This window comes from Siphateles boraxobius, unplaced genomic scaffold (assembly GCF_051911475.1).
Source record: "Siphateles boraxobius isolate OS27281-9 unplaced genomic scaffold, OSU_SipBor_1 12, whole genome shotgun sequence".
Taxonomy (NCBI): domain Eukaryota; kingdom Metazoa; phylum Chordata; class Actinopteri; order Cypriniformes; family Leuciscidae; genus Siphateles; species Siphateles boraxobius.
The window spans coordinates 17,744,839-17,770,661 of record NW_027508722.1 but is presented as its reverse complement, the minus strand read 5'-3'; the positions used below and the strand labels follow the sequence as shown (position 1 = coordinate 17,770,661).

General features: G+C 37.8%; 2 protein-coding genes across 3 annotated transcripts; both read right to left on the bottom strand.

Moving 5' to 3' along the window:
- Positions 1-295: 295 nt before the first annotated feature.
- shisa7a (shisa family member 7a) lies at positions 296-16,465 on the bottom strand. Of its 2 annotated transcripts, XR_013196484.1 has the most exons (7): positions 15,792-16,465; positions 7,836-10,019; positions 7,398-7,549; positions 5,461-5,526; positions 5,178-5,366; positions 2,513-4,328; positions 296-2,421 (listed from the first exon to the last, which is right to left on the bottom strand). XR_013196484.1 is itself a non-coding variant. In XM_077209705.1 (6 exons), the coding sequence occupies exons 2-6, from the start codon at positions 8,567-8,569 to the stop codon at positions 3,409-3,411; spliced, it is 2,061 nt and encodes a 686-aa protein (XP_077065820.1). In that variant the 5' UTR covers positions 8,570-10,019; positions 15,792-16,465; the 3' UTR covers positions 296-3,408. The 2 variants fall into 2 exon arrangements, 1 of the variants encoding a protein (XP_077065820.1); XM_077209705.1 differs by having other exon boundaries at positions 296-4,328.
- A 1,557-nt stretch (positions 16,466-18,022) lies between these two features.
- Positions 18,023-24,977, bottom strand: ube2s (ubiquitin-conjugating enzyme E2S). Its single transcript, XM_077209689.1, has 4 exons — positions 24,477-24,977; positions 23,382-23,529; positions 23,100-23,290; positions 18,023-19,504 (listed from the first exon to the last, which is right to left on the bottom strand). The coding sequence occupies exons 1-4, from the start codon at positions 24,477-24,479 to the stop codon at positions 19,160-19,162; spliced, it is 687 nt and encodes a 228-aa protein (XP_077065804.1). The 5' UTR covers positions 24,480-24,977; the 3' UTR covers positions 18,023-19,159.
- Between the last annotated feature and the right edge of the window lie 846 nt (positions 24,978-25,823).

Here is a 25,823-nt window from a genome sequence, read left to right as displayed (position 1 = left end):
AGGTAAATTCGAATTACAACTCGGCGAATATAATGGTCTAAATTCGTTATTCATGTATTCTATGATTTCTTTAGCAGCTTGTTTGTATCTTAAAAGCTCTTACAGTGGCCATTTTATTACATCCTGGCAGCTCAAATTCAAAGGCTGGTCCTTATCAAAATGGCTGCCTTATATCCAATCTGATGCTTCATGGAAAATACGTTTGTAAACATTGTATAGTAAATGCTGACATTAGGAATAACTTAAACGTTCTCTTTCTCTTTTAACCTGTGTCATCAGACATTCGAGGCAACAGTTTCATCATTTGACTTTATTTTACAAAGGTGAAATTGAACCTGTATGGAAATCAAGTTGAGAATGCAGTGTAGCCTATATGTTATTATTTCAGGGTATTTGTTACAATAGTTACATAATAATAATTATAATGTTTGATTTGAAGTGATATACCCAAACATTCATTCTATGTTTGTTCTTAAACATTTCATGACATGAACTTGGTGCTGTATTCCCAAAGGGTTTTAGTCTTCACTGTCCCGCTTTGCTTGTGCAACCAATGCTCATTCCATTGTAAGCTACATCCCTTTAAAATGCTTCAGGGCTTTATTTGCACATCCAATGTTTGTTATTTTCTGCAGTAATATGCCTTGTGAATAAATTTCATAAACATTTTTCATAATTATGGCTTGTGGATACAAAACAGACATTGCTACAGACTTTTTATGACAAAGAAAATACTAAATTGATTCATCTGTTCTAATTGTCCCTGAAAGAAACATTAAAAAGTTGAAATTTCACTTAACAAAAAGACATTCGGTTACACACATACAACATACATCCTATGACATCATTTATAAACCCATTGTGATGTCTCTGCAACAAGTAATGACATTTGCAGGCTTGGAACAATTACAATGTGACATCACACTGAGAAATTTCCGAAGGCACTCCTCATCATCAGGAATGCATGAAGAATTGGCAAACAATGAGTGGCTTTGATGTTTGTGCTTCTATTTTCTACTCATAATTTCAAAAGAATTTCATGAGAAAGATATCTAAAACAAGTAAACACTAAAACCACAGAGGAAAAAAATCACCATCATAATCATAAGATAACCATAACAACAAGAAGAAATTTCACCAATAACCATAATATTAACTGTCATAGTAATGACAATAACAAACACCAATGTATTACAGAGCTGTTAGGAAGATTGTCTTTAAGTTGTATTCATAATTCATTAAGATACACACTATTTCCAGTGAAAAGTTAAATGAATGTGTTACCACCAATCCTGATGCTAATGTGATATAAACTACTCCTTAACACTTTTACTGGGAGGCATAAATATTCAAATAGTCTGTAACTTATACTGTTCAATTTCATTACATTGAAAATTAACCAAGAGGTTAAAAGTCTATGACAAAAATAAAAAAAATACCAGTTGGTGGTTTTACAATGTAAATTGATTAATTTTCATTGGTAAAATGAGCTCTATTTCTCAGAGGTCAGAACCATACAGTAAATTATATCTGGCTCTTCTGCGAACAATCTCACTTTACATTTTTTATTGTAATATTTACTTACTATTTTAATATCTTTTTTGGTAAATAATGAGATTATTATCATTGAATAATGATTAAGCTGTGGGTAACAGCTGTACCACTAACGCATGTGTGTTGTATAGCCCTTAGTATTGATAAGCGTTATTGGTTATGAAGATATTAGGTATGACGTGTCGTGGTCATATCTCGGTAACAGCAGATTAAAAAATTACAGGTTAGCTGTTTTGGCATGCCCGTATCCTCAGACTGTTCGCAGAGTCTCAGTTTTAACAGCATATACACATGGCTTCAACATGGAGATTCAAAAAGCAGTCCAGGAGGTTTGTCTTTATGCAAATGCCAACCAACACCTGAGCGAGATAATGGTACCACCATGTTATGCACTAATTTTATGCCAGAATATCATAACATACAAATACATTGATGAGTGCTCTTACTCTTGAGTCGTTGTCTTCATCTCAGATCCATATTTAATAGCTTAAGGTGAACCGTTTGTCTACACAGTATACCTAAGAGGAGCATAAATGTGTATGTACCCAGCATTACATAAATCGAATGTATTCTTGTGCTTTTGGTGGTCCAGCGTCCCTTATGATAAATCTCCCTTGCAAATCCCAGCACTTGGACATTGTAGAAAGTGGTGGCTCAGAATCCAAACAAAGTGCCATTGATCATTAATGAGTCTTTTTAAGATGGAGAAAAAAGATGATTGTCAGACATTTCTCTTGGTTTTCATCTGGGCTTTTTTGCCCAATTGTGTCCCAGAATGGCTTTCATCGATTGTTCAAAGCGATCTCCAGTGAAGTACTGAAGGGCAAACTTGAGGAAACTTCTTGTGAACTATTTTCAGGATTCCACCTAAACAAATTGAAAAGAAACTCACTTGGTACATCCATATTAAATTCACACTGAATAAGATGCAGGTGTAACAATGTATGGTAAGGCTTACTTTTTTTATCTTACGGAATTCAAAATTAATTCATCAAATGAGTTCCTCAAATTCTTCAGAGTTTTTGGATATGCTCCTCCAATTGTTCAATTTCATAGTTCCTTTTGACACACCTTGTAAAAACCCTGCCGCACTTCCTCATTATGAAGAAGTGGATTAGGGTTTAAAAAGAGATAAGATCCAGCATTACGTTTGTCCAACTGTAAGTAGCTTTGCAATTCATCAGTTGGGATGAGCGCTCCACGTTCAACTGGTTCCTCTTATGCAGATGTTAATTATTAGTCTCCCAGTAGTTCCATCATAGTTATAAGATAAAAGCCATTCTCTGAAATATATGGCTCCATAGCAGCTATATCTGTAATGTGTAATAATGTAAGATATTTGAGGATAAAAACATGACATAAAGATTTGAAAAAATGTCCACATCATGTGGAATTTATATTACACTCTATTGATATTCTATGCGGTAGATTTATAGGCAAAATTTACACAAATAAATAGTTGTATATGACAGCTTTGATCATAATTATAGCGGCAATTTTATGAACGTAAAAAGCACAAAAACTTTGAAGCTCTATCAAACCTGACTTATGACTGTTGTTATCTAATCTTATGTTGTGAATTTGCCACTATATACAATATGTATATGTAAAAATATGGTGCCACTTCGCTTTCTGCGTAGTTTCTCCCACTTCGTGGCCCCCTACTTCAAAATCTGTTTCTCTTATTCCTTTACCATCCTCCTACTCCTTTTCTCTCTTCTCTCGTTATTTCTCTCCCTCTTCCGCCCACTCTCTCTCTCTCTCCCACGGTCCCTTTACCATCCTCCAACTCTTCACACAGTCTATCTCTCACCCATCTTCTCCATTCCCTCCTTACCCTCTCCAGCCTCTTGCTCACACAGTAACCTCATTCTTGCTTCCTGTTCTAACCCCTTGGTTGGATGCCACTCCTCCTCCACTTCCCCCTCCACCGGGGATGAAGTGAAGTTGTTCAATGGTATTTTGCCTTTTAGCTGCAAATGCAAGCCTCCTGGCACTGTGTCCACCAAGAGTCCCTGTTCCCATGACAACTCCTGTTCCTGGCATGTCGCCCCATGCCACTCCTCCAACCCCGCCTCCTCCCAGGTGACCTGACATCGCAGCTGAATTCCGCTCCTGCTCTCGCCCCGACGTCGGGTGCGAGTTCATCTTGATCATGTGGTGACGGTCGAGTGATGGCGTGGCACAAACATTCTGCTGCGATTGAGCTTTCTGGTGGCTGACTCGGGGCAGGGTGGGCACCATTCCGCCTCCCCCTCCGCCCGTGTAGTCTCCCATTCCCATACCCATTCCGCTTCCGCCATACTCATCCCCGCCTATCTCCTCCTGTAGATGGTCTGGTGACATCAGCAGCCTCTCCTTGGACTTCTTCAGGGTGTTCTGGTTATTGGAGTTCTTTGATGCAGTGGCCATGGCTTTGTAGTATTGATGTTGCTGGTTCTTCGAGAGCCTTGATAAGGTGCTGCCGTCGGCAAGGGCAAGGAGCTGGTCCGTTGACTTGACGCGTCGTGGCGGTTTGGAAAGCGTATCGTAATTCTGATTTTGCTTTGATTCCGGGGGTTCCAGAGGGTAAGGATTCGGGGTGTGGCTTGGGGCAGACTGCGGATGAGGTATTCGAGGACGAGTGCCACGGTTGGGAAGCGTGCCTCTTCCCCCCAGCGTGTAGTCGCCACCCCAGGGAAGGTGATGCTGGGAGGAATGAAAGGAGGGAGGGGCGTTGTTGGGTCTCCGTTTGGTGGTACAGTAACCTGAATATTCCTCCAATCCTCCTTTCTCTGTAGGTGGAGGAAAACATGCTTAAAAAGATCCAAAAATTAGGCAAGAAAAGAATAAACATTAGGGATTTACCGATATTAATAATAACCAATATGGTTTCAATATGCTGTGTATCGCAAATAAAAATGGATGCACAACTAAAAATGTTTACAGGATTTTTTAGCTACAAGCTTCACAACCTACTTAACTCTTAATATAAATTCTTCAACGTCCATCCCAGGACTATGCGTTTAATGTGAATCATGATTCAATTAATTTAACTATATTAATACAATCCTATTTTATCCTGTACCTTGAGCCATTTCATCTTTCGGCTGATTAAGTCTGAGTCATTGTATCAGCCTGTATAACCTTCGCCTGTGCCGAACTTTCTTGTCATCCAACTGTAACTCACACTTCCCAGGAGGTTTGATGTCTAGCTGAGAGAGAGGCCTTAAGGCTTTATGCATCTGTACAAGATTGCGGGTGCTTTTCTATGGTTTGCCCTCATTAAAATGACCTTCACAAACATTTATATCTCCCAAGCTATCCAGTGAAACACTGACACTGCTTTAAATAAAAACTCAAGCGTACAGATAAATTTCCGCAACATTCTGAGCCCCACATGAGACTATGTCCTCATCATCGAGCAGGTAATTTCTCCTTCAAATCCCAACAGTACTAAATATCACATTGTTTTTGATATTCGTCCATCTTTTTCTCCTTATTGCTTCTAAATTGGCTTTATGCCTTTGAAATTATGTTGGCTATAATAAGAAAGCAATCATGCCAACCTTTTATGTAATTCTTACAAAACATAATTTCCTTAAGATAAGAATCTTTCTCTCCAATGGTAATAAAGCACTCACCCAGACGCTTGAGAGATGAGTATCTGTTGATCTCAGGCTTCATGGCGGCTTCATACGAGGGTGGCAGCTGTGCCAGGTTATGTAGGGAGTGATGGAAGGACGGCTGGGGCTTCATGGCGTTAGTATGCTTACTGGGCTTCAATGTGCCACCGGTGGCCATCTGCATGTTGTTCATACGTGATCCGCGCTCTTTAAAGACACATATGCAATGATGGACCTTGAGGTTATTTCAAACTCATCAGTTCAGAATATATAACTATGTAGAATTGTTGGTTTTACCTACCGATGGTGGCTGTATGTTTGGGACTGGAGCCTGTGGTATGGATGAAGTTATGTTGTATATTCCCCACTGTGAACAAGAAAAAAGGCATAGGGTGTTTTATGGATTTCTGCCTTTATGTGCATGTCTTTGCGACTAATTTACATTTATTATGAACACATTTATCCATCTAATACAATAAATGTTGCCCTATTAAGCTCTTTCTAGCTCCACAATGTGTTGAACATTTTTCGCCGTCTGTTCATTCTAATGCCATCATATACAGCTTCGTGCTAAATAATTAACAAATGCCCTTTCATCATTTGGCTTTTGCTTTTTCCCTATGTTCATTTGTTGTCCTGAATTTATACAGTTGGTCGTTCATAAGACTCAAGCTGAGATGGAAACATGAAAGGAACTCTTTATGACATATAATGCAACAATACCTGCAAACTGCAACCAGGTTCATGAGGGTAAAATTAGAGCAAATTTAATAAAATCATTGAATATTAATGAATTTTTTGACCGAAGACACTTTATTTTATATTATAGCTGGTGACATGCACCTAATTGGCTTTTTATCCATGTAGAAATAGGATTTCATGCAAAGTCAAATGCTGTAATAAAAGCACCATTATGTTTTTTTGTGTTTTACTTACATGTTTTTTTCAAGTAATCAATTTCAATTTCATTTTTAAGTTGAAAGAAAACCTGGATAAAACATTAGACATTTCTTTTAAACCATAGACGTCACTGTAAAAAATCAGAAAAAAAGCTGCCTTACATTTTTAAGTTCAATCAACTTGGATGTTTAAGTTATTTCAACTAAAATGAAATAATTAAACTGACATAAAAATGAGTTTAATCTATTATAACTTATATAACAAATTGAAAATGGCTAATTATTAACTAATTTTGATCAGTTAAAGCAATGTAAAACTGTTTTTGTATATGTTGTCATAACTTATTGATCATAAAAATTTTTACAGTGAAAATTGTATACATTTAGCAGATGCTAGCAGATTATTATTCCTGTAATTTCATCTGAACATCACTATTTGTGAGGTTTCTTACATTTGAACAGTTATTGGAGTTTGAAGTTTGGAGTTTAGTAGCCTACCTGTGAATTTAATTTTCTTATTTAAGTTTTTTATGGCTGTTTTGTTAATGGGTGATATGTGGATACACAAATTCGATGGTGTGTACGATAACAAATATTGTTTTTTTGTTTGTTTTCATTTTTCAAATGAAAAGTTAAAGTGAACCCTTTGGGGTAAAATGTCCCCCTGAAAAATGGGGCAGAACACCCACATTGGCATGTGGTTGCTGTTGTTTTATAATTTAATTCAATCATTATTATGATTCTTAACATTCTAACTATGTTGGACTTATTGGATTATTAAAGGTGCTCTAAGCGATGTTGGGTGACGTCACTTCTTGTTGACGTTCGAAGTATTGTCAAACAAAACGGAGGCTAGCTAGACCCCCCCTCCTCCTCATCCTCGCACTAACCCCCCAAACCCCAACCACCAAATCCTTCTTGTCGGTTATTGCTGGAACAGTTTCGTGGTGCGGGTTAGCCCAGTTTGTTTTTGTTGCCGTTTTTGGAGCCTGGGGTGTCTGCAGAGACCGCGTTTTTTTACAGTGTGTTCAGGGGACAGGAAGCTAGCGGATAGTGAGGAGATGTTTGCTGTATGTGACAAAAAATACTTTGGCCTAAAAAACGCATGACATCGCTCAGAGCACCTTTAATAATGTATATAAGATGTACATTTCAAACCTCATCATTATTCATCATAATATATAGAGTAATTAGGCTAACTAAATCATCAATCTGAATGAATAGTTTTTAGGTACTTATATATTACATATCTTCATAGTTAATTATACGCACAAATGCGGACTGTTCTTAACGGGGGCTTCTTCCCCTGCATATGGAGATTATGGAGTTTTCCACTCACGTCTGTTATCTTTACTCTGTAGTGTGGGATATAGATTTTTCGGGGGTCGTCCAAGTGTCCCCTCTCCTCCCCCAGTTCCCAAGGCTACGCTGTTGTTTCTCTCTCCCTCTTGAACTGGACTCGACTGGTGACGCAACATTTCCACAAGAGCCCTGACAGGGAAGGATGTAGAAATGATTAGTCTATAGAGCAGTGGTTTTCGACCCTGGTCCGGGGGACCCACCGCTCAACACATTTTGTATGTCTCCCTTATTGAACACACCTGATTGAGATCATCAGCTCATTAGGTGAGAACTCCATGAACTGAAGTGTGACAGATAAGAGAGACATACAAAATGTGCAGAGCGATGGGTCCACAGGACCAGGATTAAAAACCACACTGATCTAGAGAATACAATTTAAGGTCGATTTGACATCCTTTTAGACATGAACTCTTACCTGGGCATGTTGAGTTCTCGGTTCCTAGGCTGCCGGGATGCCTTGTGGAATGCCACTTTAATGGCCACTGCCACTGCCACAGTAAACGAGATGACTCCACCGATGACGTAGACGGTGTTGTTGCTCTGTTCGATGCGGCTGAGGTCCGGATAAGCAGGCAGTGGGGGCCTGGTCGCTGGGGGGGCTGTATTGGCCCACACAGGGGAATGGTAGTTGTGGCAGATGTTCTGGTCCAGCCTTCTAGTGCGGTCCGGACAACAAAATCGATAATGGCAGGTCCCACAGCAGTAGATGAAGTCATCCTTGGAGCAGTTAAAGGTGAGGTCATACTGCCCCATGACATCATAATAACCTCGACACACGTCCACTTCAACCAGTTTGCGAGGAGGCGGAGCTACCTTTGCTGCTCCGAAAGGGGCCTTCAGAGCATCAGTCGTTACATTCTTTGGCAGCATTGTCTGAGGCAGCGGCCGGAGGGGCATTTCTGCCACTCCAGCTGGCTGCTTTGGCCGACGATTCATGGACTTCCCTCGCATACTCCCACCACTTTTAGAAAGGGGGTAAAGAAAGCCTCTACCCTGAGATCTGGGGCTGGGCGTTGGGGTGATGGTGATGGGCCCATTTGTTCCGTTTCTGGAGGGGCCCGGGACGCTCGCCGAGGAAACGTTAAGTGGGACAGCGATTAGCAGGAAGAGAATAATGACACGTACTCGAGCTTCCAAGGTGGGCATCATCTTTACATGACTAATGCTGCTATTTTCTCTCGCTGACTCAACCCACCGCACAATGCCGAATTTTGTAATAACAGCCTGCTTAGTGCTGCATGTAAAATATTCTTGTAGCAGCCCTCCGACGTATGAAATCTGAGCCTATATCAAAACAGTCTTAAAAGACAAATCTGTTCTCAAAGTCTGATAAAAGTGTACGATGTGAAGGGTCACAATCTGAGAGAAAAAAAAACTATTTTGATGTGCTTTCAGCTTCAAGGTGAGTTATACAACACATATTCTCTCATCATGCAGAGTCTCCAACCAGCATATAGCTGGAAAACCTGAACAATATGCAAAACAATCCAAACGCTGACAATATTCTGAGCAGGCAACGTACAATTGGCTAGTTTTTGTATAAACAGGAAATGAAAGAATGCATTAACAAGGCAAATATTCCCTTTTGTGGCTTTCTTCAAAAGTATACATTTTCACATATCCGCAGACAAACAAAATGGCTTCTCATTACTGTCCTCCTATTAGTTCAATATCTAATGTCTTCATGACACATAAAGGCATCTAAGTTGTAGTATAACTGTGTACATTAGAAGTATTTAGGTTTAATTCTCTGTTTTGGCACTTATCAGGATGAAAGTTTCATTTAAGAGAAAGGGGCAACTGTAAACATCTTTAAAATGTAAACTAAAGTTTTGCTTGTCTCCACAATTTTTATTTTCCTTACAGTCAACAATGGCACTTAGTCTTTAAGCAGATTTCCCTGACCTGTTATGCTCCCTGAATGTTTACTATTATTAAGTAGTATAAACAATTTCCATACACTTGTTGAAAAAAAAAATAACCTCAGAAACTAATCTTCTTGTTCTTGTTTACGTGTTAACAGGACTACTCAGAATGGTGAACTCCTTTGAGGGTTTGAGGGCAGCATGATGAGGAATCATTTTGAGTTTGTTCAGCATCTCTGCCTGCAAAACTCTACATTACTGAACTAAAATGAATGTGCATATCCTCATTCAGCATGTAAAGAAAGACCAAATGAATAATCCGGTGTGCAAGTTTAAAATAGTTGAAAGAAATCAGATATGAATTGAGTCATCAAATGTATGCCCTTCTTCACGTATTTTAGGTGAGAATGTTCAATAAACCGATGACACAGACAAACACACAAAAAAACTGATGATGGCAGTAAAGACGTAAAACGTTTTCAGGGCTGATTGTCTTTACAATATTTCCAAGGAGAGTGACTATGTAAACCTTCCAGTCTCTTTCCAGTTTCTTAAGATTCACGCAGCAGATATGCCTTTCAGATAAGCCCAGTTTTCATTGAGAATCGTTTGCTCTTGGTGAAATGGTTTAAAATCCCATGGTGTGGACATGGCTGTTTCCTCACGATTTTTGCAGGGTTGATCTTGGAATCCACTGGCAGTTATGACGTGTTCAGTTATCAAGCGATGTGCCTCTGAAAAGAAATCAAAACACTGATGTTACATCCTACATGAACACACACACATAAGAGAGATCAGTGAAAGTTTTTGAAAGATCATAGTTAGCTTGTCATCTGCATGGCAGCCGATTATTTTCACTGTGACGCATATGGCAAGTGACAGAAAAAAGGTATGCGGCAACTAATCCAATCAATATAGAATCCACAGAATTCAACACAAAAGAGATTTTTATGAGGTTGTACTGTATGTTTTGTGGTAGAAATTCCCCTACGCACCTGACTTAAGTTAATCTCCTAATCGGCACACAAGCGTAGTGTCTCCTAGTCAACGCTTGCAAATTTATATTCGAGCGCATCTCCTAATCGAGGTCTTGCTGAGTTGGACAAAGTTTCGCCCCTTAAGAACATGATCACTTGAGAATAAGGTCTCTAGTGTTCCACTAACCTGCTGGGCAGCAGTAACCAGACAGACTCCAGACAATCCCTTTCAATATGCTTTAATCACAAACATAAAGAGTACAAGAGATTTTAAAAAGGAGCATGGCAAAGGTGACAATCCATTTCATCATTTTTCTCTAAAATGATTGGTTATATATATATATATATATATATATATACACACACACACACACAGCTGTCTAGTTTAATTTCCCCTTTTGTTAGAAACACTTAGTATTCAAAAGCATAGAAAATGTTATTTCTGCAAGAAAAAGAAATGTTAGTTATGTTTAATTAAAAAAAATCCTTCACAGTTTATTCACATTAAATCTACATTAAGAATATGGAATACAGACCTAAGGTTGGTCTCTTTTTAAAGACGACCCTCCGTAGATTATTGCTGAAGTGCAAGCACTTCAAATGAACGTGTAAAAAGTTATACAAGTTTAACTGTACTAAACCATTTTTATTTTATACAAAAATATATATTTACAAAATAATTGTTACTCTGAATATGCTATAAAATCAAAGCCAGATGTCTAACCATGTTTTGTTTTAAAATTGAAGTTCCTATGAGATTTTATTTAGGCGCTACACCAAAAGTAGGCATCGGGTGACACCCCCATTCCTCCATGATTTTTTTTTTAAATGCGTTCTCCTGTAAAAAATTAATGAATTCTGACACAATATCACTTCTATCACAAAACAATCACCAATCAAAGTTACTAAGAAGTCTATGAAACAAGTGAAAACAACCTCAAAATATGTTGATGAAATGAGTCTTGAACATTTAATACAACAAGCTTTTAAAAAACATACATAATTTTAGCACATAAACATCTTAGAGTTGTTTATAGCCTAAATATGATTTGCATTTTCAATACACATTAGAAAATCTCATCATTACAGTAACAAGCTAACTTGCATTTTAGCCTTATCGGTAAAATCATCTCTACATACACTCTGAGCATCAAATTAGTTCTGGTTCCTTGATCCTTTTAAATCAAATTTGGCCAAACGTCATTTCCACCGGAAATCTGAATCAGTGAGATTTTAGATCTGCGGCTCTAAGAAATGGATCTTTCCAGATTCATGAATAAATCGTTCCTTGCGATTTGTGAATCAAGCTGAATTCGGAACTGCATACTATGCTTAGCTTTTCACCATATCTTTCTATGGCAGAAAAAGTAAATGTTAGTATGCAGTTATGAATTCAGCACCAGTTTGAAAGATCAAAAAAAAAAAAAAAACTTTTTAAAAATTGTTTAATTTTTTTTTATTTTTTTTATTTCTTTACGTCAAAATAATGAGGAATGCTATGATTTTCTACAGTGTAATGGATTAAAAACTAAGATATTAAGCACTGAAGTAAAAGAAAAACATACTTCACTACAGTAAAAGTAATATACTTTGAATACATATACATTTAAAGTCGGCATTAAACAGAAGTTGCAATAGTCTTTTCTTCCCTATTGTGACGTATATCCGAGTGAAACGGCTTCTCGAACAAGAAAAAATTTATGGCAGGACTTTATTTTTCGGGATGTGATTGGATCATTGAATTGTGAATGTTTTTCTCATCCTAGCGCCGAAAAACACGTCATCAGAGAAGATGTTTAGAAGACGTCATCATTTCATGGTGACTTAAACATTTAGATATAGATTTAATGTCTACATTTAAATTCAAGCACGATTAAGATAGATTGCATTTAATATACACCCCTTAAATCTTAAACTTAAATCTAACATTTGTACTAAATGCAGTACAGCTGCAGATTTCAGCTCATGACACTGAGAAAGAAAAGAAAAGATGGTGTGATGACCATTTGTCTAACGTGTTACAACAAGTCACTATGAATCAGAAGCATTGAGAGAAGTGAATAGTAGCAATAATCTGAACAAATAGTGATCAGTCCTTTTCAGAGAGCATAGCATGATGCATGATGCATGACACGAGGGAGGGGGTAGAGCGAGAGAGAGAGAGAGAGAGAGAGAGAGAGAGAGAGAGAGAGAGAGAGAGATGCTTTCCTGACACTGTATGTCTATGTGTCAGAATGTTTGAGAGGAAGTAAAAGAGACAGAGGTATGCTAAAGTTAGTCTGTAATCAATGCCTATATGCTTTATTTTTCACAATTGTAGGAGCCCGTTGAAAACCATCAAGCAGATAAAAGAAGGTTGGGAAAAGTACGAAAGAAAAGAGAGATAAATGCAGGGTAGAGATTTAAATATGAGCAAAGCATAACAGAATTGCACAGAGCCAGAGGTATGACAGAGGAGAGGTGCTTTGTGTGTTTGTGTGTGTATATGTGGGAGGGCAGTGTGTGGGTGGAAGAGAATGGAGAGCATTCAGTGACACCACTTACTAACACACATACGCACACAGTATACAACACCGGGAACATACAGTGCTATATAGACAGTATGCTGGCTCACACAGGAACATTAACATGCTCTCATAAGGCATACAATACACGTTCTCCAACAATGCATTTTACTGGTATATAAAATGTACAGCCCATGAAAAGAGTGAATACACAAAATCTGTTGTCACAGCTCAACAAGTTAATGCCAACAACACATTTTTTGATGTAATAAGGCACAGATATCACCAAGGAAAACTGCACGGATAGAAGCTGCATACAAATCTGCAAGAAATACAGCATTAGCCATGAAATTATACATGTGCCTGGCTGCTGCAGGCTGCGCTCTCATCTTAGCAATAGTGGTTATGCATTACGTCTACAGTGGCGGTGTGGCATCAAGCTGGTTCTGCTAAATTATTAAACTATTGACTGAAAAAAAAAACTAAATGCAGGTATTATTTCAAAATACATGGGTACAGGAATACAAAATGGTGCACAGGCTCAAATCCAGAAAAATTTGGAAAAGAGAAACTCAATTATTAAATAAATCAACATAAGCTAATTATTCTTTGAAATATTTTGAAAGTAATAAACATAATATAAATCTGGGTACAAGAACCGCTAAGATAAGTTAATGCAGATATTGTATGAAAATATAATAATTATATTATTCATTACATTTAAATATGTGGCAAAATGTTCTAATGTAAAAACAGGTTTAGTTACTGTGATTACTGAAATATGATACAACATTTTGATCAATTAAAAAAAATATTTGAATGGTCAGACTATTCTCTTATTTATGTAATGCTGGGGAACTTGATAAATGTTGCAAAAAGGCTTTAAATAATTCTCTTAATGGCTGCTGCTGATAACAAAATATTCCTAATTAGCCGAACATAACCTGCTTGTGGTTTTGCCCCCATTTTGCGCATAATTAATATGGAGAAAGAACTATTTTAGAAAGGACTTTGCATTGACAGATATGCTATTACCAATTTTGCAAATACAGTGCAACAAGCGACCTACGTGGGAAGAATGTAAATTGCGCACAATTGTCAACAGTTCATAGAGATTTTTTAGACACGGAACGGCGATTTTAACAGGTGTGACGCTGAATGATTAATGTGGGCCATCTACAGTTTTCACAGAAGCAAACCTAAGAACAGCCTATATTATATTAAAAACAGTAACCTCTCATTTGCATGTCTATAATAAAGCGTAGGCCATTTCGACACCTTCTTGTCTATGTGAAACAGTATGCGCCTCTACAAACTGGATTAGCTTTTCCTGAACACGGCATCCAATCAGCAAGGCACTGTGGGCGACTTCTAAGAGATGTGACACTAAAGATGTGGCGCATTCACAAACAGTTTCTAGAACAGTCAGAAACGCTTGTTCACACAGGAATCATGGGCGATTCATCTGGTTTTAGGAAATTGTGCTATTTTCCATCTATTTCATTTGTTCCTGTTGCAAAACATGTCTGTTTTGAATGTTCTCTCGACTTCTCTTTATCTCCCTCCATTTCCCTCTCTCTCTCTGTGATATTCAGTGCGTGGGTTGAGGCAGCTCACTCTCTCTCAGAATAGCACTGCAGTAGTTCAGACTTGTATAGAAGGAGAGAAGGAGAAAGAGAATGATAGATAGATAGGATGAATAGACCTCCTTTACCCCTTTAAACCCGCTCTTCTCTCTCAAAAGACAAATGGTTTGCCCTTTTCCTTCATACCCCTGTGACACTCTGGGCTATTAATGGACAGTCCATCATGTCCTGAAGCCTTTATGCATCAATAACATTCTCTCATATTAAAAATGTATATTAATTATAAAATGTATTACCTTGGTCTTGATCTGGTTAAAGGCCTGTCAAATGAATGCAATGAGAAGTGAGAATGAGGGAGATTCTGTAATAGGTGCTTCTGTCAAATTCTGCATGGTGCCTTATGGACAGCAAATTTCACTTACGCCAATTTGCAAACTAGAAAACCAGCTTTATTTATATGAGCTTAAATAAAGAAACCAGTTATAATATAAACATAATATTACTAAAACTAATAATAATAAATATTTGCTGCCTTAAATTTTTAAGTACAATCAACTTGGATGTTTAAGTCATTCCAACTTAAATTGCATTAAACTGACTCAAAAAATAGTTGAATCTGGTTTAACTTATAAATAAAGTTGAAAATTGCTTAAATTATTTTGGCGAGTTAAAGCAATGTAAAAGCATGTTGTCGTAACATATACTTTTTTTTTTTTACAGCGCAGTGATTTAAATGATAAACATGGCATCTGCAGGTCTAGCACATTATCTTTACCTAAGGTTCACCTCATTACTGAACTCTATTACTTCTGAAACTGTTTCACGGTGCCTGTAGTTTAGTACATTTGTGCTTTTCACCTACAATTATACTTTAATAGTTGCTACCTAATGTGTGCCCTACCCCCCCCCCCCCCCCCCCCCCCCCAAAATGCCATCAGCCTGTGGTTCTGTCAACGTATGTATGAAAAGTCCTCTGCGCAAACCACCAAACAAATCGAACTTTTGTTTCTCTCGCTACAGTCATATTAACCAATAATAACAGTTTTTAAAATTATATATATATATTGTATATAACTGTCGTATATCGAAGTGTCTCTGGAGCTGTAATTCGCACGAGGGTGAGTAGGTGGACATGACAACCAGCGCGAGAGCAATGAATGGCCGTCTGCGTAGGCGTGAATGCATGTTTACACGAAGGGTGATGTGGAGCCACATTACACTCACATATGTGAGAACATCTTCCTCTGGCCGCTTGCAAGTGATTGAAAACATAAAATGTGACATGAACATGTCGAACATTTATTTTGTTGTTGTTGTTTTTCCCCCCAGCGCAATCACGAAACTTCGATAAACATAGAGCGCGTGAAACATATGCGCGTGAACGATTGATCAGTCAATTAGATGACATGCAGCAATGTAGTTCAACTTGAGAGACTTACCTGAGCTGAATTATGTTGATCCTCACGACAGTCTCGCATCTTACTCAACCCTGAGCGACGATGATGGCTGGGAAATTATTTCCACAAACTGTTGCAACACTCCTCTATTGATGATAGTCTCGAATTTTGGCAACAAAACAAGAGTTACAGTCACCAATTTCTTTCAAGGATTTTCTCTCACCTACCCCGGTTGTTTCCATGTTCGTAGCTACTATACAAAAAGCATCGATTTTTACCTGATCGTGCACAACTTATTTGCGCGTTAATGTTATGTACTGTGAAAGTACTCCAGGTGAGATAACCTTTGCCTAAGTCCCTCATATATTTTTTATAACGCTCAGAATAACGTGCGCCATGAATGTTTCCCCCCTCTGTGTTGCTCCTTAACGTTGCCGTTAATCGACGCCGCCTGCAAAGTGTGCACACAAGAACATTCCGACTCTGTCACGAAACACCGGTGGAATGAGGCGGGTGTTCTCACAGAGGTCCGCTGCGCTGAATAGTGCGTTTATTGGTTTCGCGAGACGGTGTTGATGAGGGTTTGATACGTTGATTCCAGACCGCTTCAAGTGTTTCCTTTCTCAAAGTACTTCTCATCCTTGCCACGATTATGGCTGGCTAAGCAATATGGTGTGAGTGTGTCTGTGTTGAGGGGAGACACACTGATCGGTTGCCATGGCAACGATGTCATTTGGTTTGTGACTCTAATAATCTTGATTCCTTACACCCTTAAACAAGAATGGGTTGCAGAAAAACAGTAAGGCAACGAAATAAAGACACAATACCGTTTGTGGCAGTGACGGATTTAGCAAAGAAAATGCAAAAAAAAAAAAAAAAGAAAGAAAAAAAAGAGCCAACCCTGCATGATGACACAGCCATATCCTTTTCTTTGCCACAGCCTATGGTAAAAGCTTAACCTTCACAATATACTTAATAGAAAAAAATAAAGATGCCCAATGATTTAAATACATACTGCACGTTGCCAAATGATTTATACCCCCTGATAGCTGTAAAGATTTTCATTAATTCAAACTGCTAATCTGATTCCCTTAAACTACTCATCGTGGGTTTCTTTTCAATAAATACAACTTTGTTTTAATTAGTTCTAGTCAAATGCATGCATGATTCAATTGGCAATAAATATTTCTGTAATTAATCTGCACACAATCTAGTATCTATAAATGAGTTGGAGTTGATAACCACACATCCTCTGCGGCGGTGCTGAATGCGTTCATGAACCTCTGCCGCCGGCTAAACGACAGCCGTCAATAACCATTTCAGCACCATGGAGAGCGATGCAATCAACTCTCTGCACAGCACACAATCCACGGAGGACATGAAATATTAACTACTCGGTGCAGTTCATTTGTTTTTCATGACACAGATTCTCACAGGTGAAAAGGGCGAGCTCTTTTGCAGACTAGTAGGCCCATATCTACAGTGTGCAACAAAGATTTGAAACCTCTTTTTTTAAATAAATATACGATTTGGATTTCTTCGATTGTTGGTATATATGTAATTCAAACTCATATCTTCCCCCTCATCGGCTTTCCTTCCTACAGACAGCAATTAGCCGGTGTGCACTTAGCTATTCCTATACCGGTGGGTGGGCCGCTCAGGCAACCTGCGACGAGAACCGACCATCCGTTCATAAACCGCGCAAATTACAGCCCGCAATGCGTTCCCGGAATATGAGGAGGGATTATTAAAAGCCATAAAATGTTTCAAGGGGCGAAATACACTAAATATCTTGTTTTTGAACGTCTCCATCATATAGGCTACAATGCTTCAAAAGTAAATATTGTTGTGCTAGGTAAATGCAGCCTGAACGGAAAGATGCCAACACTGTAAAAAGTGATCAGTTGACAACTTAATAAAGTGAGGAAACCCGTTGCCTTAAAATTAAGTAAATAAACTTCATGCATAATAAAAAAAAAAATATGTATGGTTTATTCACTTAATTTTAAGGCAACGGGTTTCCTCACTTTTTAAAGTTGTCAACTGATCACTTTTTACAGACTGATATGGAATAAAAGAGCAATTCTGCAAAAAAAATTGCATCGTAAATTTGATTTCTGAAAACATCCTGCAATCATTTTCCAACACACAATGTCAGAGATAATATCCTGATATTCAAACTTTCTCAACCCTTTTCAATTGTTCATCATGCACACACAAGGATTGAACAAATATCATTTTTTTCCCCTATACAAATGAAAGAATGAACCAAATTGCTCCCTAAAAATCTTTTATTTCTTATTAATTTAAATAACTTAAATGGCCACAAACTGCCCCATTGTTTATCCACAAGCTTTCGAAACACTGGCAAACTGTTTTAGCAACATCCTGCCCAAAGTTTATATGTTAGAGAGGATCTTTTGGAACCGAAGGCCCCAATTAAGTGTAACAATGGGCAACAACAGACTACCAGAGAAGAATCCTTAACAGCCTTTTGATTGAGAGACCAATAGAGCCAGAGGAAAATGCAGCTGTGGTCATATAACTGCGGGTAAATGTTCTTTTTGACAACAAGTATAACTAAACAAATCTATTTCAAAAATGACACAGGTTGAACACCACTTCTGGCTCATTTCATGATTAACAATTTGCCCAAATGCTCTACCTCAGCTGGCCTAAAGGCTTTAAGGATTCTCTCTCAAGCATCAGTGTCGGGTAAAATCAGCCTTTCACTTAAAAACGGAAAAAGACCTTTTTAAAAGTGAACTACAAAATATAAAATAACAGACAAATTGAGTAAAAACTGGAAATAAAAAAATACCACACAAATATGCACATATTAAAAACAGACTTTTCATGAATAATATTCAGACCACATCTGAACCCCCTCTCTGTTATTCCTGATCTTGCATCTTTCATCACAAACACAACGATCATATCCTGTGCAATGTACTATTCTTCATTAAACCCCTGAAAAAAACTCATCTGTAACTTAATGGGTTCAGTCCAAATGCAATAGGACAGAATTACAGTAGCTGTCCCGTCACACCCGCTATCTAAATACATTACATCAAAATCCTGCTGATGGTCATTACATAATGCTAGAGGCCACAAATTAATTTGTCCAAAAACTTTTACTACTTTTTTCATAATCTGAACAATTGTAAAACATTTGACAGACAGATGAAAAACCCTTTTTGTCAGTAAAACAGAGAGAATTGCCACAAGGACAGTTCAAGTCCTGAGAGTAAGTTGAAAGACATCCGAACAAAAACGAGAGGAGTGATCTGGTAGGAGCATGAGAAAATGAATGTGCTATCCTAAAACGGTATAACAGTTTAAGGAGGTGAAAAGGGGGTCTGCACACTTCAATATTTATATGTACACAAAAAACACAGATTCATTCTCCTTTATAGCCTCCTAAGAGCTCGTTTTTTATCCGTTTTCTTCTTTGCAACTATATTAGTATTGCTACTACTTGTGCCGCTAGAGCTGCTGTTTGAGTTGTTGATGCCAGCAGCCATTGTTGCCAAACCAGCCCCGGCTACACGTTTGTTTGGGTCTCCTGCATGTTTCTTAGGTTGGGGTCCATCAGCGGGCTCCTGAGGGGCCCCTGAAGTGCCTCCCATAGCGTGGATCTCTGTTAGAAGGTGAGCACGGGATGCATACTCCTTATAGTCCTCCAAAAGTAACCTCCCAGCCTCTTCGTTCAGAGCCGACTCCGGGTTGGGATGGATCAGAAGGCACTTGATGGTCTGTGACAGAAACAGAGAATTAGAGGGGTGTAGGTGCACTCAAAAAAATGGTTTTGTGGCACTGTTCTTTTTACCCAAATATGTTTTGTTAAAGTAACACACATATATTTCTTTTACCACCAAAACACTATTGTATTGCGTTTAATTAACTTAACCTGTATAATTTTCCACTTTACTTATCAATCGTTAAACTAATGTAAAGGGTTTAATTTCGTGATAAAAACTTAATTTGACTGTGTTCAATCTGCTTAAATATGTAAAATTAAAGTTTACTTAATCCGTTTGTGTTGGATTACATGAATGATTTGTGTTGCATTAACTGAAACTGGGCGGTGCTTGTTAGTTCCCAGCATGCTTTGCATATAGCTGAATTAAGACAGAATAAATGTTGAAATGAAGCATTATTTTATGTGTTTTTTAGAAAATGAGGAAAGGGGAAGACTTTATAGGGTGTAATTTGTGTTTAATGTTCAATTACATTGCAATTATTAGAACCATTTAAATTACAGTGGGTTACCATTGTGGAGAAGAGTATAGCATTTGGTTAGGATGTGTAATAGGTTTACTCTTGTTGCTGAAAGAGCATATAAATCTCAGCATTTAGTATGTTAATAAGTGCTATTATTAGCTAATAGCTAGCTGTAGTCTAGTAATTCATTTGAGAAATCATGTAAATCCCACATACATTTATTTTTCAGTGCAGTTTTAAATAAACTAAAGCATGTTCACTAAACTTTTCACAACACAAGGAGCTTACATAGATTCAAAAAATGTCATTAACATTAATACAAAATAATTTGCTTGTGTGGAACCACTGTCCATAATTGAATTAAGTTAGTTTAAAGAGTAATTTTTTTGAGTGTGATTCATAAGAGATGCATAATACATATACAGTATGCAGGTCCTACATTAAGAAGTTAAACATAACTCAATATTACGAAGATCTGATAAAATTCATGTTTCCATTGCCACATCTAGCTTTGGCTAAAATTGTAGTCAGTTATACAATACAGCTACTAGGGTTGGGTACCGAAACGCGGTGCCAATAGGGAACCGGTTCCGACGTAAACGGTAGTAACCAAGTCATCCTCATTTATATAGCGCTTTTAACAATGTAGATTGTTTCAAAGCAGCTTTACAGAGATAAACATATAATTTAAGGTAACAGAGATTGGTTTGGTTGTATAGTGGCTCTTGAAAAATGTTTTTTCCAGCTAAAGTTAGTTATGATTGATTCACTTCCGTCTAAATGATCATTTGTTATTAAATTAGGGGCCGCTAAGACGACACCGTTCTCTCTAAACAGACTTTAAACGTGAACCTGTGATAGACGCTGATGGCGTTCACATGCGCATTAAGAATTGATTCTATAGTTATGTGCGTTTGAATATATGTGCGCAGGTTTGTAATTCCTTACAAACCATGCCTAAACAAACTACTTGTCTATAAATTTTGATGCAGAATTTTTATTTTATCTTATCACTTTGGGTATGTCTGGAACCGAAAAATTCCACAACGCTTTATCTGTAGAGTGGTATAGGGATCCAGACCGGACCTTTAACCAGACCGAATTAGAACGAAAATTTCGGTGCCTAACTCTTTCTTTCATGCGCTTCATGAGGCACACGCGCGCAAGGTCTCTCGCTCTCTCCGCCGTGTGTGCGCTATACGGCTTGGAGCACAGTCTCTTGTCTCGCATGCGCGCTCTTGCTCGCTCGCTCTTGGTTCCGGGAGATTTTAACTAATTTGCGGGCATCAGTGTAAAATTATGCATCAGAATTGTGCCGATTGTCTGAAGCCCATATAGAATCACGCCAATTTATCTTGGCTGATGGCGCGGGCGCCGCCTCGACGCTCCTCAGATTTGTCTGCCGAAAAAGGAAGCTTGTCGGCAGCGCGAGAAGCTTGGCAGCGAACGCAGCGTCTCGTTCCCTATTCAGAGAACATAGGTTACACCAGTATCCAGAGACGTTCTCTTTCATAGGTTCACTCAACGCTGTGTAGCTAAGATGCAGTGGGAATGAAATAGCAAACTCGCCAAGCTAAGCGCTGCCGTAACTAATACAACGACCAGATAACTTACATGACTGGATCAAGCAGACAAAACATGGGAACATGGAGCCATTTCGACATTAAATTGCCCTGGTAGTAATCTCTATTAATCTCCAGTATTACATTGTTTGATACAATATTGTTTTATTCGATATTATGTAAATGTGAATTTTTATTTTTTATTGGTTTATTTGTGAATTTTTATTTTTTATTGGTTTATTTATTATTATCATATGTTCTATTTATATTGTTCAAAGATTTAAGTTAATATTGTGTCCAGTTTGGCCCTGTAATTAAAATTGTATTATTTTTTGACAAAGTGTGTGCGGTTTCGTTTTCTTAAGTAACCGGTTCAAGAACCGTTTAAGCACCGGAACCGTTTAAAAATACCGAGTAGGTACGGCCCGGGTATCGGATAAAACACAACCGATACCCAACCCTAACAGCTACTCTTGAAATATCAATACTCTTTATATATTTATACTGACCATGACATTCAAGTCTGTTACAACCGTGTCAAACAAACAAAACTGTAAGGAACATTCAATGTCCAAATACATAAAGCATTTTATAAATACAATGGGATGTCTGCTATAACTAAAAAAAGGTTTATAATAGCATTTTTTAAATGATTATTTGGCTTGAGCCCTATGGCGAACAGGACGAGGCCGAGCGAGGCCGGTGGCGTGAGTGTTAATCAGCGACACCTGTGAGACGCACCGGTCTCGCATCACTCACGGAGGAGCGACGACGTGGATGATCGAGAGAGGAACAGGCCTGTCTTTTGTTTGCGTTTTATTTTATTTTCGGTAGCCAGCAGTCGTCCGCGAGGGGCTGCTGGCGGGACTTTTTTTTTTGGTTTGTTTTATTTTAAATAAAGTTTGTTAAATGTTCGCCGGTTCCCGCCTCCTTCCCTTAACATTGCTACAAGCCCCAAAGCAGACACATTAAAATAATTTCTGAAGGATGTGACACTTGAAGACCAGCGTAAAATTACTCTTTTGTTGATCAAATAAATGCAGTTGTGGTGAGCATAACATTTAAAAGAACTTAAGGATAGTTCACCCAAAAAAGGACCCTCAAACTATAATTTTCCTCCTGTTGAACACAAAAGATGATATTTTAAAGAATGCCTATAACAAACAGTTGAGATAGCCACTGACTTCCACAGTAGGAAAATAAATACTATGGAATGTATGCCTAACATCAACTGTCTGGTTACCAACATTCTTCAAAATATTATCTTGTGTCCAACCGAAGAAGGAAAAACTTGATAATGAGTAAATGACAAAACTTTCATTTTTGGGTAAACTATCCCTTTAATGACCAAAAACTTTATACACACACAGGGAGACACAAAATTGAATAATGTGGCAGCGCTTCAGAGACGATACATTTCAGAAAGTAATTATCTAATTGGTATTGCCAAGATGTTAGAGAGGTAAAAAAAATCCTTGGTTATATTTAGGGCATTTTTTTTTGCAGTTTAGTCTAGGTTTAAAGGGACAGTGTGCCTTTACAAAAAGAGTCAAACGGCACTTACTAGCAATACATGTCTCAGGCCCAGCTCTGCCTTCCAGTCTCTCTTCAGTACATTGACACAGATCTCACCCTTGTGCCCAACATTAGGATGAAAAATCTTTGTGAGGAAATAGCCTCTGGGAGGTGCAGCAGGAAAATCCTTCCCAAGGACCAAACGCATCCTGAACACGCCTCCTGCATAGGGAGTTCCTTCTGTTGTGTAAAAGGGGAAAACAAAGTTTAAAATGTAAGCCAAGGACCCTATAAAAATGAGAAACGACCTCTTATAAACTGCACTTCTTACCTGGTCCCTCAATGGCAGTGAGCAGTTCTGTGATATCCTCTTCACTGGGGTAGATTTTGATCCCCTCCGGAGGGTCTGCTGCCAAGGCGGAAACCTCTTTATACACGAGTCTCAACACTTGAGGCGGCAAGTTCTCAACGTTTGAATTCTACAAGGAAAAAACAAAACAAAAGAACAGCTAATGAATGTCACAATTACAGCATTGGTTGCTACAAATCGACATTTGCTGGTAAAGCTGCGCACGTTCATGACAAGACAAAAAAGACGGCTTAAAGGGATTGTTCACCCAAAAATAAAATTGTCATTACTTATTCACCCTCAAGTTGTTCCAAACCTGTAAGAGTTTCTTTTTTCTATTGAACACAAAAGATGATATTTTGAAGAATGTTTTTTTTCCAGACAATTTACAGCAGCCATTAACTTCCAATGTAAGTATAAAAAATACAGTGGAAGTCAATGGCTAACGTCAACTGTTTGGTTCCCAACGTTCTCTAAAATGCATTATTTTGTGTACAAAAGGAGGAAGAAACTCATATAGGTTTGGAACATCATGACAGAATTTAGCATTTTTGGGTGAACTATTCGTTTAAATTAGTACATTTGTACTTATTTGTAGAACATTGCATAGCACAAATCGCAAAAATAGCAGTTAACTTATCTAATACTAGAATAGAATAAGGCATTTATATATCGCTTTCATATGTACTACTGTACACACAAAACGCTTTACGATAATGTCGGGATCTCTCCTCAACCACCGCCACTGTGCAGCATCCATTAGGATGTTTCATACATAGTACTTCAGCGAATGACACACGATCAATGAAATTTAGCTAGCAACGGATAGTTTGACATCAGCAGAGGCTGTTAACTCAAGACAGTGATAATGGTATAAATAAAAGTCAAAAATCGACAAGAAATTAAATCAACCATGTATGAAAAATCAAGTTTCAGTTGTACATCAAGTTAAAGCTTGTAACGTCTGTTAATGAACAAGATAAACTGCTAAAAAGTCACGAAAATAAACAATTATTTTTTTCTTATATTAACCAAACAGTTGAAAGCATTATTCATCGGCGCAAAGTTTAAACGTACCATTTCCAGCTGTGTAGGGTTTTCTAATAGCCTCAAATGAGAAAGCTCAGTAACGTTAAACTGCAACCAAACCAGCGACTAGACCGATCTGGTGATCTATAACTAGATAGACGGAAACCACTTATAAGGAATCTAAAAGTTGCAACCAATCAAGATTGCGAAATATATTAAGACGGTTAAAGAGTATACAAAAGCTCAATCTAAATTTTACTAGAATATCGGTTGGCTTGCTAGTGTTGCTATCAAACCAGGCTAAGCTAACGGTGGGCTTGCTATGTAGATGTCTGGCTATTCTTCAGAACTTTCCCTTGTGAAACTGCTATCCGATGTTGTACTCATAAGAAATCTGCCATGTAAAGGTTTTAAAGTCCAATATGTTGTCCGTTTCGTCTCTAATAAAGTTGATTTGTTCGATGGCTAACTGTCACAGACGGCTACTGTAGCCTGTTACCAGCTAACAGTCTTTGACACAGGAACAAAAATACAATTCGTCTAAGAAGCAATTCGAAAGAGGTTTAACCAATCAGAATGCGAGAAAGACCGCATGTGCTCAACGATCAAATACATCTAACCAATCAGAAGCTTTTGTTGCACTGACGTAGCAGACCTCGGAGACCTCACGGACCAGAGAAAGTTGAGAATGCGAAAAATGCTCTTTGGTAATAGGTGCGTTTGAATAACTCGTGCCCTCCCAAAGGCAGGGACACATGTTGTTTCTATTGATGATCCAATGAAAGACTTTAGCGTGTAGTGTCACTCTGCTTAAATGTTGTTTAACCTAAGTTATTTGTAAATCTAGCCATCTCTTGTAGTGTGTTGTGAATCACATAATAAGATTTGAACGCGACATTACTTCGGTACAATCCCCCCAAAAATGTAAATGTAAAACTAATTGTAAAAGCTATTTATATAAACGATTTACAGTTTTTAAGTTACATGCTTAATATTGATCATTTACATTATCAGTTAGATATATGCATTTCTCTTGAGTTAAAACTAGTTTTTTTTATCCCATTAAATTAGTCATTTAGATCGTCATTATTACTTATCAAGCCTGCTAAATAAGGGACTGTGAGAACCCACAAAACAATACAAATGTTGTAGTACTACTTAACGGCCGCTAGAGAGCAATCGCTTCGCTGTTGACGTTTTATGCGCTAATGTGAGTGTTGTATTTTTTAGTCGTAAATTATACAGCAAAATAAAATGTAAAAATATAAAGGCACCATTGTAGACTATATCATTTAAAAAGTTCTGCATAATTTATCTAATTTATCTATCTATTTATCTATTAATTTATCATATTTAATAACAAACTGATTTTTAACATGCATACAATGCACTATT